The sequence below is a fragment of the Neoarius graeffei genome, chromosome 19, assembly GCF_027579695.1.
Source record: "Neoarius graeffei isolate fNeoGra1 chromosome 19, fNeoGra1.pri, whole genome shotgun sequence".
In the NCBI taxonomy this organism is placed as follows: Eukaryota; Metazoa; Chordata; class Actinopteri; order Siluriformes; family Ariidae; genus Neoarius; species Neoarius graeffei.
The window spans coordinates 5,385,442-5,399,945 of NC_083587.1; the positions used below are offsets into that span (position 1 = coordinate 5,385,442).

The 14,504-nt window shown below is 40.8% G+C and overlaps 1 protein-coding gene across 1 annotated transcript; it reads left to right on the forward strand.

Annotated features, from left to right (window-relative positions):
• Positions 1-233: 233 nt before the first annotated feature.
• Positions 234-1,644, forward strand: LOC132867819 (uncharacterized). The gene is made up of 2 exons (XM_060900800.1): positions 234-395; positions 712-1,644. Exons 1-2 carry the CDS (start codon positions 255-257, stop codon positions 1,426-1,428), a joined length of 858 nt encoding a protein of 285 aa, XP_060756783.1. The 5' UTR covers positions 234-254; the 3' UTR covers positions 1,429-1,644.
• Positions 1,645-14,504: the final 12,860 nt, after the last annotated feature.

A 14,504-nucleotide genomic window follows, 5' to 3' on the forward strand; every position in this document is an offset into this window, starting at 1 on the left:
GAATTCAGGTTTAGACTAACGATGGAGGAGTTTCCCACATCACAGATGACCAATCCAACAGTTTGTGGAGTTACCTGGCAGGTGTTGTGTATGACTGTGCCTACGGCCATACATGTATATATAGAGCTTGGCCTGGTGCCAGTACTATTTGCAGAATGAATATGGAGGAACCTCAACAAGGTCAACTTCCAGCTGGAGGAAGGGGAAGAGGAAGAGATGGAGGAGGAAGGAGAGGAAGAGGAAGAGGGGTGCGTATGCGTGGTGGTGGAGTAGGGGGAAGAGGGCGAGGCGTGCGTAGGCATCACACTGTCCCCGATGAAATTAGAGCCACCATTATTGACCATGTTGTCAGGAATACAGAGAGGGTAAAAGAACTGCGGTACCAGTATGTGCAGGTAAGTCAATTACTGTATTTGTTTTCCACCATTGTAACCTATACACTATGCAGAGGTTCAAAGTTTGGGGGGTTTTCCGTATCTTTACTGTACCTTTGGAATCCAGTATCTGACCACAGAATTTTGCCTAAGAACTGTAACAGAAAACTGTGATTAGTATTTCTCCATTTTGTGTCACATACCAGCTGGAGTATCTCTGCATAGGCCAGCATAGGTTTGGAACCGTTGCAGGTTATATTGACTTTGTGAAGAAGATATTACTGCTGTGTATGACCCATCTGCATGATTTGGTTTTACCTGTGTTTCTCTTTTGTAGAGAATAATGGCATTGGAGGGAATAGAAACACCTCATCTCCTGGTGTTTGTGGACGAGGCAGGTTTCAATCTGGCCAAGTGCCGCAGGCGCGGACGTAACATCATTGGCCAGCGGGCCACAGTAGACGTCCCGGGTCAAAGAGGAGGAAATATCACAATGTGTGCGGCCATTTCTGACAATGGTGTGGCCACACATATTGCAAGCCTAGGCCCATACAACACGCAGAGGCTCCTCCTCTACCTGGATCGTCTGTATGTGGATTTGGTCCCCGAGAATGAAAGGGGACTCGAAGCGCCCCACCTATCACAATTTGTCATTGTGTGGGACAATGTCAGCTTTCACCGTGGCCCACTCATCAGAGCGTGGTTCGACACCCATCCAAGGATGCGTAATGTTTTTTTACCACCATACTCGCCATTCCTCAATCCCATTGAAGAATTTTTTTCTGCTTGGAGGTGGAGGGTTTATGAACGCCACATTGGGGATCAGAGGTCTCTCCTCAATGCCATGGATGCTGCCTGCGATGACATCACAGGCGATCAGTGTCGGGGTTGGCTAAGACATTCACGCCGCTTCTTTCCACGCTGCATCGCAAGGGAGAACATCCGGTGCGATGTTGATGAAAATCTGTGGCCAAACAGAGAGCAGCGGATGGATGGCCTGGAGGATGAGGAAGGCTACCAGGAGAGGGTGGGGGAAGACAGCAACAGCGACTAATCCAAGTGTTAAACTTGTGGAACTTGCTTTTTTCAATTCCTTTTTTGGTTCATGTTTATATTTTGTGATATAGCCTATAGACGCATGACATCACATGCAGGAGGTAAATGCATATTTTCCTTTTACTGTATACCTATACTCTCTGTTCGTAATGCAGTAATGCATGCAATTTTGTTTGTGTGAAAATTGTGTGAATAAACAATTTCTTTGGTGAAATGAGTGCACTGTGTGTGGTGTCAAACTTTGGAGGCTGCTGTCACTGTAAAACCCTATTTCTCCAGTTTTATATATAATAGTATTCCTTTAGCTAGACCTCTGACAAACTGTCTAAGCATTTTGACTTGCAGTGCTTACACGATGCCAAAGGGACAATGCATTTTGGGGGTATTGACTATTTATTTGAGAAGGATATTTAGTTTTGACACATGGATAAACTGTTTTGGGAGAGATATGAGCATTTGCAGATGATCCATGTAATTGTGTTGAGCCATCCAGGTCATTTAGACAGAAGCACTTAATGAACAAAAATGAGGCCAAGCAATTGAGAAGGATCTATGCCATTTTTATGGTACTGACTATTTACATGGGAAAGGGATTTCCTTTTGAAGCGTGAATGAATGGTTTTGGGAGAGATATGACATTTTGCTGGTTATCTGAAGGGTTGTGCAGAGCTGTATCACTGTTTCGCAAAATGACCTTATAGTTATAGGAATGTCATCTCAGTTTCAAGAAATGAGCCAAACCAATTGAGAAAAACTGTAAACGGTCATATCTGATCAAACTGGCCCCAAGACAAGTTTCTCCTGACTTTTTTCCCACTACTATAATTATTTTTACGGAAATTATTTCAGTTTATCTTTCTCTTACAGTCAGGTCTGAACAGTATTCATTTGTCACATAATTCACTGTCACAATATTCATGCAGCTTGTGACCAATAAATGCTGTGAAGACCTGACTGTGAGAATGAAGTGAAAATGGCAAATAACATGAGAAATATTCCTGTTTCAACAACTGTCCTAAACAGAAAGGAAGGATAGCCTTTGTGTTGGTAGATAGATAGATAGATAGATAGATAGATAGATAGATAGATAGATAGATAGATAGATAGATAGATAGATAGATAGTCAAACTATACAAAACAGAAAAATAAGCTGAAATAATTGAGTTTATTTGCAACAAAGTGCATAAAGCATAAAAACAACAAAAATACAAATGAAAATTAATAGAATGTAATTGATATTTTAAAATATAGTTGCAGGATAAAAACGCAATAAAGAGAAAACAGTCTCTTATGGTATTTCCATTGCAGTCCTATATATTGTTATAGTCACTAGATGTGATTTGTCGACGACAAAATTAAAATAATATTTAAAATCACAGAATCATCAAAATATTATAATAACTGATTAAACTGAGTATAATGAATACAACCCCGATTCCAAAAAAGTTGGGACAAAGTACAAATTGTAAATAAAAACGGAATGCAATAATTTACAAATCTCAAAAGCTGATATTGTATTCACAATAGAACATAGACAACATATCAAATGTCGAACGTGAGACATTTTGAAATGTCATGCCAAATATTGGCTCATTTGAAATTTCATGGCAGCAACACATCTCAAAAAAGTTGGGACAGGGACAATAAGAGGCTGGAAAAGTTAAAGGTACAAAAAAGGAACAGCTGGAGGACCAAATTGCAACTCATTAGGTCAATTGGCAATAAGTCATTAACATGACTGGGTATAAAAAGAGCATCTTGGAGTGGCAGCGGCTCTCAGAAGTAAAGATGGGAAGAGGATCACCAATCCCCCTAATTCTGCTCCAACAAATAGTGGAGCAATATCAGAAAGGAGTTCGACAGTGTAAAATTGCAAAGAGTTTGAACATATCATCATCTACAGTGCATAATATCATCAAAAGATTCAGAGAATCTGGAAGAATCTCTGTGCGTAAGGGTCAAGGCCGGAAAACCATACTGGGTGCCCGTGATCTTCGGGCCCTTAGACGGCACTGCATCACATACAGGCATGCTTCTGTATTGGAAATCACAAAATGGGCTCAGGAATATTTCCAGAGAACATTATCTGTGAACACAATTCACCGTGCCATCCGCCGTTGCCAGCTAAAACTCTATAGCTCAAAGAAGCAGCCGTATCTAAACACGATCCAGAAGCGCAGACGTCTTCTCTGGGCCAAGGCTCATTTAAAATGGACTGTGGCAAAGTGGAAAACTGTTCTGTGGTCAGACGAATCAAAATTTGAAGTTCTTTATGGAAATCAGGGACGCCGTGTCATTCGGACTAAAAAGGAGAAGGACGACCCAAGTTGTTATCAGCGCTCAGTTCAGAAGCCTGCATCTCTGATGGTATGGGGTTGCATTAGTGCGTGTGGTATGGGCAGCTTACACATCTGGAAAGACACCATCAATGCTGAAAGGTATATCTAGGTTATAGAGCAGCATATGCTCCCATCCAGACGACGTCTCTTTCAGGGAAGACCTTGCATTTCCCAACATGACAATGCCAAACCACATACTGCATCAATTACAGCATCATGGCTGCGTAGAAGAAGGGTCCAGATACTGAACTGGCCAGCCTGCAGTCCAGATCTTTCACCCATAGAAAACATTTGGTGCATCATAAAACAGAAGATACGACAAAAAAGACCTAAGACAGTTGAGCAACTAGAATCCTACATTAGACAAGAATGGGTTAACATTCCTATCCCTAAACTTGAGCAACTTGTCTCCTCAGTCCCCAGACGTTTACAGACTGTTGTAAAGAGAAAAGGGGATGTCTCACAGTGGTAAACATGGCCTTGTCCCAACTTTTTTGAGATGTGTTGTTGTCATGAAATTTAAAAATCACCTAATTTTTCTCTTTAAATGATACATTTTCTCAGTTTAAACATTTGATATGTCATCTATGTTCTATTCTGAATAAAATATGGAATTTTGAAACTTCCACATCATTGCATTCTGTTTTTATTTACAATTTGTACTTTGTCCCAACTTTTTTGGAATCGGGGTTGTATATAAAAGTTGCAAAAATTATAAGATGACATAACTCAATCAATATTATTTAAAAATTAAAAATACATTTAAGGTGTGTCAAACAGTAGAAAAAATATGAACAATCAGAATCAGAAGCACTTTATTGCCAGGTATGTTACACACACGAGGAATTTGACTCTGGTTCGACTTAGCTTTCATAGTACAGACAGAAAAAAGTACGAGAGAGCAAAGCCCCGTGGCAGCTATTTGCGGCGCCATCTTGGATGGAAAACAGGAACAAACAGGAAAGTCAGAAATAAAACATTAAGAACATAAGCATATAAACTGAATATAATTACAACTAAAAAGTTAAAAAAATAAATGCGCATAAAAAACAAATAAGCAAGTTAGCATAAGATTGCGCAACACAGATTAGAATATATCATCACATGTCTAGCATTGTTAAGGATAAATTAAATACAATGGACTAAAAGAGATATCACATATAAACTGACAAATATCACAAATAAAATTAAATACAAAGTGAGTGTAAATAAACTCTTGTAAACAAGGATAAAATGAAAAAGGGTAGAAAATGAAAGGTACCAAATGCCAAGGGGAAGAGAAATTCGGGCAAGAAGACCTGGAAAAATGAAAAGATTAACAAAAAATGAAGACACAATTTTCGCTATTTTCAATTTCCTGTAAAAAGTACTCCTTGACCTTAAATTTGAACAATTTTGAATCAATAATTTGGGTCAAGGAGGTAGAAAGTGCATTCCAAAGAGTTTTTGCAACATGACCAAAAGAAACTTTACCATTTGAATTTACTCTGTTTATAGCAAAATTTGATGCACTTCTCCTTGTCTGGTAATGGTGATGCTGGTTTACCAGAGTAAAGCCCTTGTGCATATAGCTAGCAGCATTGTCCAAAACAATTTTGTGAGTGTGTGAGAGTATAATTTGATCTACCCTTTTTTCAACTGGAAGCCAATTTATCTGTCTAAATTCTGAAGCAGCAATATGAGAACGAGGAGAGAGGCCAAGAACAAATCTTATAATTTTGCTTTGCAAAATTTGAATTTGTCTCTAGAAGTGAGACTTTTATACCATCACCAACAAGAGTAATCGAAGTGACACTGAATCAAAGCCAAAGCCGAGTTTTTTCATAGACCCAATGAGAAATTTGCTTTGCCTGAACAAAATTTTAGTCTAGATGTACCTTTTTTGATCCAATTTGCAGCCATTAGATGACCAGTAAGACACTGGTCAATTTCAGCCCCTAGATATTTAACAGAAGATTTAGTTTGAATTTGGACCCCATTGCAAGTTATACAAAGTGCCAAATTTTGAGATGGGTTTTTTTTTATGTTTTTGTACTGTATGCCATACTGATTAAAATTAAAATAGAAAAATGCTTGAAACATTTTAGTTTGTGTGTATAATATATAGTTTAAGTCTATAATATATAACATTTTCACTTTCTTAAATAACTGATGGAAAATATTGAACTTTTTCACAATATTCTAATTTTTTGAGATGCACTAGTATATCTTGAGGAAACTTCACCGGTTAAATTTTCAGCAGTCCTGAAATAAATCCACATATATAGTAGTCTGTACACAAAAAACTGGTAATTTAAGTGTTGTTTAGTAAAAATAAATAAATAACAACACTTCAGGACGATTCTGAAGGAGAGTGGTTACCCACTCTCCAGAACAGGTTTATTTCTAAAACGAAGCTGTATTTCTCTGAGAAAGGCGAGTTTTGTGTGGGAAAAACTGGAGCTAGCTTGTTGGCTAATCCGTCAGAGGGTGCGCCTGCGCTTCAGCTGGGAAACAGAAACACGGCGCGTGAGGCAGAGCTTCTCTCAAAACTGCAACGGGGTTTTTTTTCTGAATAAGCGTCCATTATGTTTTCCTCAGGAAAAAAAAAAGTTTTATACCGAAAATACTCCCATGTTCCCTCAGACGCTTCCTTCAAATGATAAACTTTCCCTCGTCCGGGTGATGATGATGAAAATTCGTCTTCAGATTAGCGTCTTCACCACTCATTTCCTCAGGCACTGCCATGGAATGGGACGGGACAGATTGCTTGGGCGACATGTCAGTAAAATTAATTATAGTTTTAAAAGAGCCATTCATGAGTTAAAAAAACGATCAGAGACTGAACTGGAAAAAAAAACCCAATAACAGTGAAGAGGAGCGCTATAAAGATATGTAAGGAACAGGGTGTCTGGACAGTCTGGCTTTTGAATGCCCTGTCCGGCATCCAGCGCAGCATCAAGCCGGACGCGTGTTTATCCTCCATTTTGAGGCACTCGGCTTGAAGAGCGGAGTTCTAAAATCTTTGCTGGGACACAATACAACGTAACGTATCTGGTCTAGGGCAATTCCATGTAAATGTCAACCTCACCATGCAAAAATAAAGCAACATGTAATACATCAAAACCACTCCCAGAGATATCACCTAAGCCTGTATTTTACAGATGTGAATAAGTTGAACCAATTTGTCACAAGAATTGTTCCCTTCACCTTAATATGTCAGTCTTTCTTTCTTATAATGTAAAACCCAAGCTAAAATCAACTTTGATCATGTACAATTCTATATTATTGCCACAAGCCACAGAAATGTATGCTAAAATCCACAAAACAGCAAAACAATAGCCATCCTAAATATTATTTAAGAACTTTGATAGTTTTAGCTGATATTTAGAGAGTTTTTCAAAGGGTTATGGTGGTTAAATTGCTGATTTTCTAAACATATGCCATGTCCATTTCAGACGCGTCACATCCATAACGGAATTTCGTCACATCCATAACGCTGACTTTTCCTTCCGAAACTCTGCATGAAATACAAAATATTTTAAACAAAGATTTTTTAATATTCACCTTGGACCCCTCTATCAAATGGATATCTCCATTTCGACATTAGGTTTACAATTTCACAGAGTTTGATAAAAATGTACAGTCACCCAAGAAAAGTGATGCTTTTTCTGTCACATCCATAACGCATCTTTTATTGGCATTTTCTGGCATGCCCTAGATGTACTATGGGAATTCTTCTTGCTCTATCACTTCTCCAGTATGGTACAGCCTCAAAATATGCAACACCTGTTTAAATACTGGGAGACAATAAAACATGCACTGGGTCATTTGTTGCCATTTTGAGTTCAAGTGTCACGTCCATAACGCTGGAATTGCTCTCTAACAAATGATTGGCTAAGAGCGGTGTCAGATAAATATCTGCTATATGATTGGTTAAAAACATAAACAAGGCTCCATGTGCTACTACGTCATATGTATGCCGGCTTCATTGACAGAAAGTTAGCATCATGCCAAAACGTTCAATTCATCTCATCTTATTATCTGTAGCTGCTTTATCCTGTTCTACAGGGTCGCGGGCAAGCTGGAGCCTATCCCAGCTGACTAGGGGCGAAAGGCGGGGTACACCCTGGACAAGTCACCAGGTCATCACAGGGCTGACAGATAGACACAGACAACCATTCACACTCACATTCACACCTACGGTCAATTTAGAGTCACCAGTTAACCTAACCTGCATGTCTTTGGACTGTGGGGGAAACCGGAGCACCCGGAGGAAACCCACGCGGACACGGGGAGAACATGCAAACTCCGCACAGAAAGGCCCTCGCTGGCCACCAGGCTCAAACCCGGACCTTCTTGCTGTGAGGCGACAGCACTAACCACTACACCACCATGCCGTCACATTCAATTCAGAATGGACGAAAGAGCATGAGTTTATGTCAAAAAGCAGTCGAGACTCATTCCATGGCTTCTGCAAACTTTGTCGATGTGATGTTGATGTAAGCAGCAAGGGGAAAGCGGTCATTGAACGGCCTGCGGATACGCAGAAACATAAAAGCAATAGACGTGCAGCAGGTGCCTCCTCAATGAGGACATTTTTTCGTGAAGCTTCGTCGCCCTTGGATGATAAAATAACTGCTGCTGAGCTGTATAAGGTTTACCATGCTGTAAAGCATCACCAGTCGTACAGAAGTGAAGACTGCGGCGTGAAAGTGGACCGGGAGATTTTCAGTGACTCGCCCACAGCAAAAGGGATCACTTGTGGCCGATCAAAAGCCAAGGCATTGTGCGAGAACGTCCTCGGGCCCTATTCTGTACAGTTACATACTGACTACATAAAAGAAAACAACCTACCCTTCTCTGTGGCAACCGACCAAGGACGCGTTATCCTAATGGGCTTCATGGGCAGCTGCCCAGGGCCTCGGCCACTAGGGGGCCTCGGAGGTAGCGAGATCGGAAAATATGAAACAATATTTTCAGAAGTTTTGATCATATTGATAACATGTTTGATGCATTTCGCCACCCATAAGGAAGCCCACCTTGTCCTGTCGCATTCATCCGTCATTGTCAATATGATCACTGTCCACCATGTCTTCACACGCTACGCCAGCTTGAGTTCAATGATTTAATTAATGACTTCGCTTTCCAGAAAAGTAGGAAAGTGCCCTTGTAAGTTAACCCATGGCTGTCAAACTGAATGCGCAAAGCTGTATGCCACTGCTGTTTGGGACATTATGTGTGTGAAAGGATGAAATGTTTCACATAGCCTAACATTTTGAGATTTATTTCTGAGAAGCAAGATATTTTTCTTTCTTTGTTATCGCGCTTTGTTTTCACAAGTTAAAAGTCACCTGGATTCCAAAATGAAAACAAACGGTTATATACCAAATGAATGTTCTTATTCTGAATACTAAAGAAACTGCTGTAGGCCTAGGTTATGTTCTTGACATGTTGTTCATTGACTCACTCATTCAAAGGCTTCTTGAGGCTAAACTTTAGTTAACCAGACTTGTTAACCGTGATGTCTGATGGATTTTTTCACCATGCAATTGCCTATTTCACCATTGCTTTTTCTCGATTAAATAGGTGTTGATGGATATAAAGTTTTATCGTTCAATAGTATTTCTAATTGTGCCACTGTCATTATTTAAGTTTCTGTGTCTAGTTAGACAGGCATGTCTGAGGGGGTGAATTTGCTGAGCGCAGTTGACAACAGGCGGGGGTGGGGCCTCGGGGGTGTGTCTGCCCAGGGCCTCGGCAAGGGTTAACGCAGCCCTGCAACTGACGCCTCAAATAAAGGAACGACCAAGTGTTTTCCCATTGTGGTAAGGTATTTTCGCTTTGATGAAGGCATCCAACATGTCCTGTTGGATTTCTATAGTGACAGCAACAAAACGTCCGAGGCCATAACAAACCAGCTGCTGGCAAAACTTGAGATATCTGGCTTAGAAGTGAAGAACATGTCTGCATATGCAGCAGACAATGCCAGTGTCAATTAGGGCAAACATAACAGTGTGTATCAGAAGTTGAAACTGAGCCAAAAAGACCTGCAAACTGTTTGGCCCATATTCTGCATAACGCAACCAGATATGCAGCAAGCAGCCTTGATTTTGATGTGGAAAATGCTGTGCTGAAGGTTTACAGTGGTGCTTGAAAGTTTGTGAACCCTTTAGAATTTTCTATATTTCTGCATAAATATGACCTAAAACATCATCAGATTTTCACCCAAGTCCTAAAAGTAGATAAAGAGAACCCAGTTACACAAATGAGATGAAAATATTATACTTGGTCATTTATTAATTGAGGAAAATGATCCAATATTACATATCTGTGAGTGGCAAAAGTATGTGAACCTCTAGGATTAGCAGTTAATTTGAAGGTGAAATTAGAGTCAGGTGTTTTCAATCAGTGGGATGACAATCAGGTGTGAGTGGGCACCCTGTTTTATTTAAAGAACAGGGATCTATCAAAGTCTGATCTTCACAACACATGTTTATGGAAGTGTATCATGGCACGAACAAAGGAGATTTCTGAGGACCTCAGAAAAAGTGTTGTTGATGCTCATCAGGCTGGAAAAGGTTACAAAACCATCTCTAAAGAGTTTGGACTCCACCAATCCACAGTCAGACAGATTGTGTACAAATGCAGGAAATTCAAGACCATTGTTACCCTCCCTAGGAGTGGTCGACCAACAAAGATCACTCCAAGAGCAAGGCGTGTAATAGTCAGCGAGGTCACGAAGGACCCCAGGGTAACTTCTAAGCAACTGAAGGCCTCTCTCACATTGGCTAATGTTAATGTTCATGAGTCCACCATCAGGAGAACACTGAACAACAATGGTGTGCATGGAAGGGTTGCAAGGAGAAAGCCACTGCTCTCCAAAAAAACATTGCTGCTCATCTGCAGTTTGCTAAAGATCACGTGGACAAGCCAGAAGGCTATTGGAAAAATGTTTTGTGGACGGATGAGACCAAAACAGAAATTTTTGATTTAAATGAGAAGCGTTATGTTTGGAGAACGGAAAACACTGCATTCCAGCATAAGAATCTTATCCCATCTGTGAAACATGGTGATGGTAGTACTATGGTTTGGGCCTGTTTTGCTGCATCTGTGCCAGGACAGCTTGCCATCATTGATGGAACAATGAATTCTGAATTATACCAGCAAATTCTAAAGGAAAATGTCAGGACATCTGTCCATGAACTGAATCTCAAGAGAAGGTGGGTCATGCAGCAAGACAACGACCCTAAGCACACAAGTCGTTCTACCAAAGAGTGGTTAAAGAAGAATAAAGTTAATGTTTTGGAATGGCCAAGTCAAAGTCCTGACCTTAATCCAATCGAAATGTTGTGGAAGGACCTGAAGCAAGCAGTTCATGTGAGGAACCCCACCAACATCCCAGATTTGAAGCTATTCTGTACGGAGGAATGGGCTAAAATTCCTCCAAGCCGGTGTGTAGGATGGATCAACAGTTACCGGAAATGTTTAGTTGCAGTTATTGCTGCACAAGGGGGTCACACCAGATACTGAAAGCAAAGGTTCACATACTTTTGCCACTCACAGATATGTAATATTGGATCATTTTCCTCAATAAATAAATGACCAAGTATAATATTTTTGTCTCATTTGTTTAACTGGGTTCTTTTTATCTACTTTTAGGACTTGTGTGAAAATCTGATGATGTTTTAGGTCATATTTATACAGAAATATAGAAAATTCTAAAGGGTTCACAAACTTTCAAGCACCACTGTACAGCCATTTCAGCATATCAGCAAGCAGAACAGCGCAATTGAAGGAATTCTGTGAGTTTGTGGAAGTGGAGGAATGCAACCTGCTGCAGCATGTTGTCACCAGGTGGTTGTCCCTGCTGCCATCCATTGACAGAATCCTGAAATATTGGAAGGGCCTGACCAGCTACTTCCAGAGTGTGGGTGAGAGGGAATGTGCCAGAATTGTGTCGAGATGTTTTGAAGAGGAAAGAAATGAGGTATCAGAGACATATTTTCTGTTTCTCAGTCATGTTCTGAAGGTGTTCTCCAACATGATTAAAGCACTTGAGGCAAAATCCTTCAGCATTACATCTGTGTTTAAGGTAATGACTGAACTAAAACAAAAGCTAGAAATAAGGATGAAGGACAGGTTCTTTGGGTTTACTGTTAACAGCAAACTGAAGCAGCTGCCCCCTTGCCAGTCAAAAAAATGTGAAGCAGATTTTCTCTTTTTTATGAAAGAGCAAAGAAATACATCACTGAAAGATATGACTTCTCTGACACAAGCTTTCATAGCAAAGTGGCCAAGCTTGGCCTTACAACTGCTGTGCCATTTGAAGACTACAGTGCTGCTGTCCAGGCCTGCAATCTGGACATTGATATGGATGGACTGTATGAGGAATATGCCATGGTGGAAGGTTCCTTCAGTTCACCAGAAATGGAAGGTTGCCACAGTGAGGAACGATATTTGAAACTGTTTTCCAAAGCAGATGTACCACTTGTGAATCTCAGGAAGGTCAGCGCCTATATTTTCTCCATCACATGCAGCAATGCACACACAGAACGTGTATTTTCAATGATGACAACTGCATGGAGAAACGAGAGGAATCATCTGGATGTGGACAGTGTCAAGGCTGAGCTGCAAGTGTGTGTCAATTTCACTTATCCCTGCGCATAGGCCGTAAGGTGAGCCTTGAAAAGTCCTTCCGAAAAGGGATCCTGCTCCGACCTCTCCGAACCGCACACGCTTCAGTTCATAAAAAAGAAGAGTTGTGGTAAGATTACAACAAAACAGTTCGCATCACAGAATCACGCTCATTTCTTAAATCGCAACATTTAATGAAGAACTAGTATCTCCAAGGCATATGTACATATTCGGCAGACGTAATAACACTTTGGCTCGCGAGACGTGCCACGGTTGAAACGTCATCAGACTGGACGAATCGGGTAGCTACCAGCTGTGCTAGGTAAACAGAAGCAGCATGGCAGCCACCGGAGTAGCAGTACTATCATCCAGCAGTACCGAAGAAGAAGAAAACTTGGCCGAAACTGTTGAAAAAACTAAATCTTCGACACGTAAGACTTGTTATATGCACATATCTTCTGTGAAGCATGAAAAAACACAGAATTTCACCAGCATACGGTGGAATACTTACCAAAACAGCCTTCGGCAGTGGCTGGAGTTGAGGGTGAGTGCAGACACGTATCCGAACATTACAAACACTGTCTTGACTTGGATTTTGATAAAATTCCCGAAGACGCGGCTTTCCATCCCACATGTTACCGGAGGTTCATTGACAAGCGCGAAATTGAAAGAGCAAAAAGGCGTCTTGTGCGAGAGAAAGAGCGGGGAGATGATAAACAAGACCCCCAGACCAGCGAGGCTATTCCTGCAACAGTGACTGGCACGACTCCGACAAGGAAACTTCGTTCCAGATCAAGCCTGCCCATCTCGAGCTCTGGCCCCGTCCTTCCTGCCATCTGTATAATATGCAAGAAAACCTGCAAATATGTCGTCAAGGCTGGCAGACGACAAAAAGAAGCTTTGTCAAAGACACAGACTTTAACCGCAGGTAAGCTAAAAGGCATCTCACCCTCATCCCGCACTACACAGTAGGTAGTCTATGCAAATGCATCCCATCCCCCAGCACACACACACAGAGTAGTTGAATGACTATCAACACTGCTACTGACTGCACACAATCTCCTTGCATTTGTCTAATTTCTAATTTATACTTTTTCACAGGGACGGGCAACAGGACACGCATCATTGACATTACCAAGGTGTCATCAGCTCTCGGAGCCAGTGTGTGTTCAGCCTTGATTGGGATACATACATTCACTGGTTGTGACTCCACAAGTGCCTTTTATGGCAAAGGCAAAAGGAAGACATTTGCTGTGGCATGTGAGAAAGATGTCTACCTGAAGGCTTTCAAAAATCTGGGGACTGACTTTAACTTAGACTACTCAACATTTGCATTACTTTGCAAATATGTATGCCATCTGTACGATCAGCCAGCTGCAGAAAATATCAATGAGGCTAGGTACAAGGCTTTCTGTACGGCATCATCAGCCTTGCCAGAATTATCTATCCCCCCAACAAGTGATGCCCTCCACCAGCACTGCAAAAGGGCAAATTATCAGGCTGCAATCATGAGGTCATGTGTGAAACAAAACATTGGCGCTCCATCTCCTGCTGGATATGGTTGGCATCTGGAAGATGGAAATCTACAAGTGACATGGATGTCAAGAAATCCAGCCCCTGACACTGTTCTGCATGTGATACACTGTGGTTGCAGAGGGAGTGCCTGTGAGACAAACAGATGCTCCCGTGTCTCTGCAGGACTCTGTTGTACAGACTTGTGCAGGTGTTCCAGCTGTTCGAACACAAAGGAAACAGAAGAGAAAGAAGATGATAACTGCCCTGACACTGACAGTGAGGAATAGCATGTCATGTGGTTTTTACCTCTATTCTATTACATTGATATCATTATCATTCATTTTATTATGATGTTTATTTATATATGTATATAAGTTTATGCCAGTCAATGTATACTTATGATTGTTTTTATGTGTTGTATATAGTTGTGAGTGAATAAATGAACAAATGAATACCTGAATGTTCCTTATCATTGATAATTAGAATTATTTCCATTTATTGATCAAAATGACAACATGAAAGGTCACTTGCATCAATGTTCTTCATGCTATAAATAAAGCACTATTTAGAATCAATTTGGCCCACTTTAGAAGGATATTTTGGG

What these genes read in the sequence shown, in the direction of transcription:
- LOC132867819 (XM_060900800.1), top strand. Translation starts at nt 255, where the DNA reads ATGCGTGGTGGTGGAGTAGGGGGAAGAGGGCGAGGCGTGCGTAGGCAT. An exon ending in TGCGGTACCAGTATGTGCAG is followed by an intron (nt 396 to 711) that starts GTAAGTCAATTA and finishes TCTCTTTTGTAG; the next exon opens with AGAATAATGGCATTGGAGGG.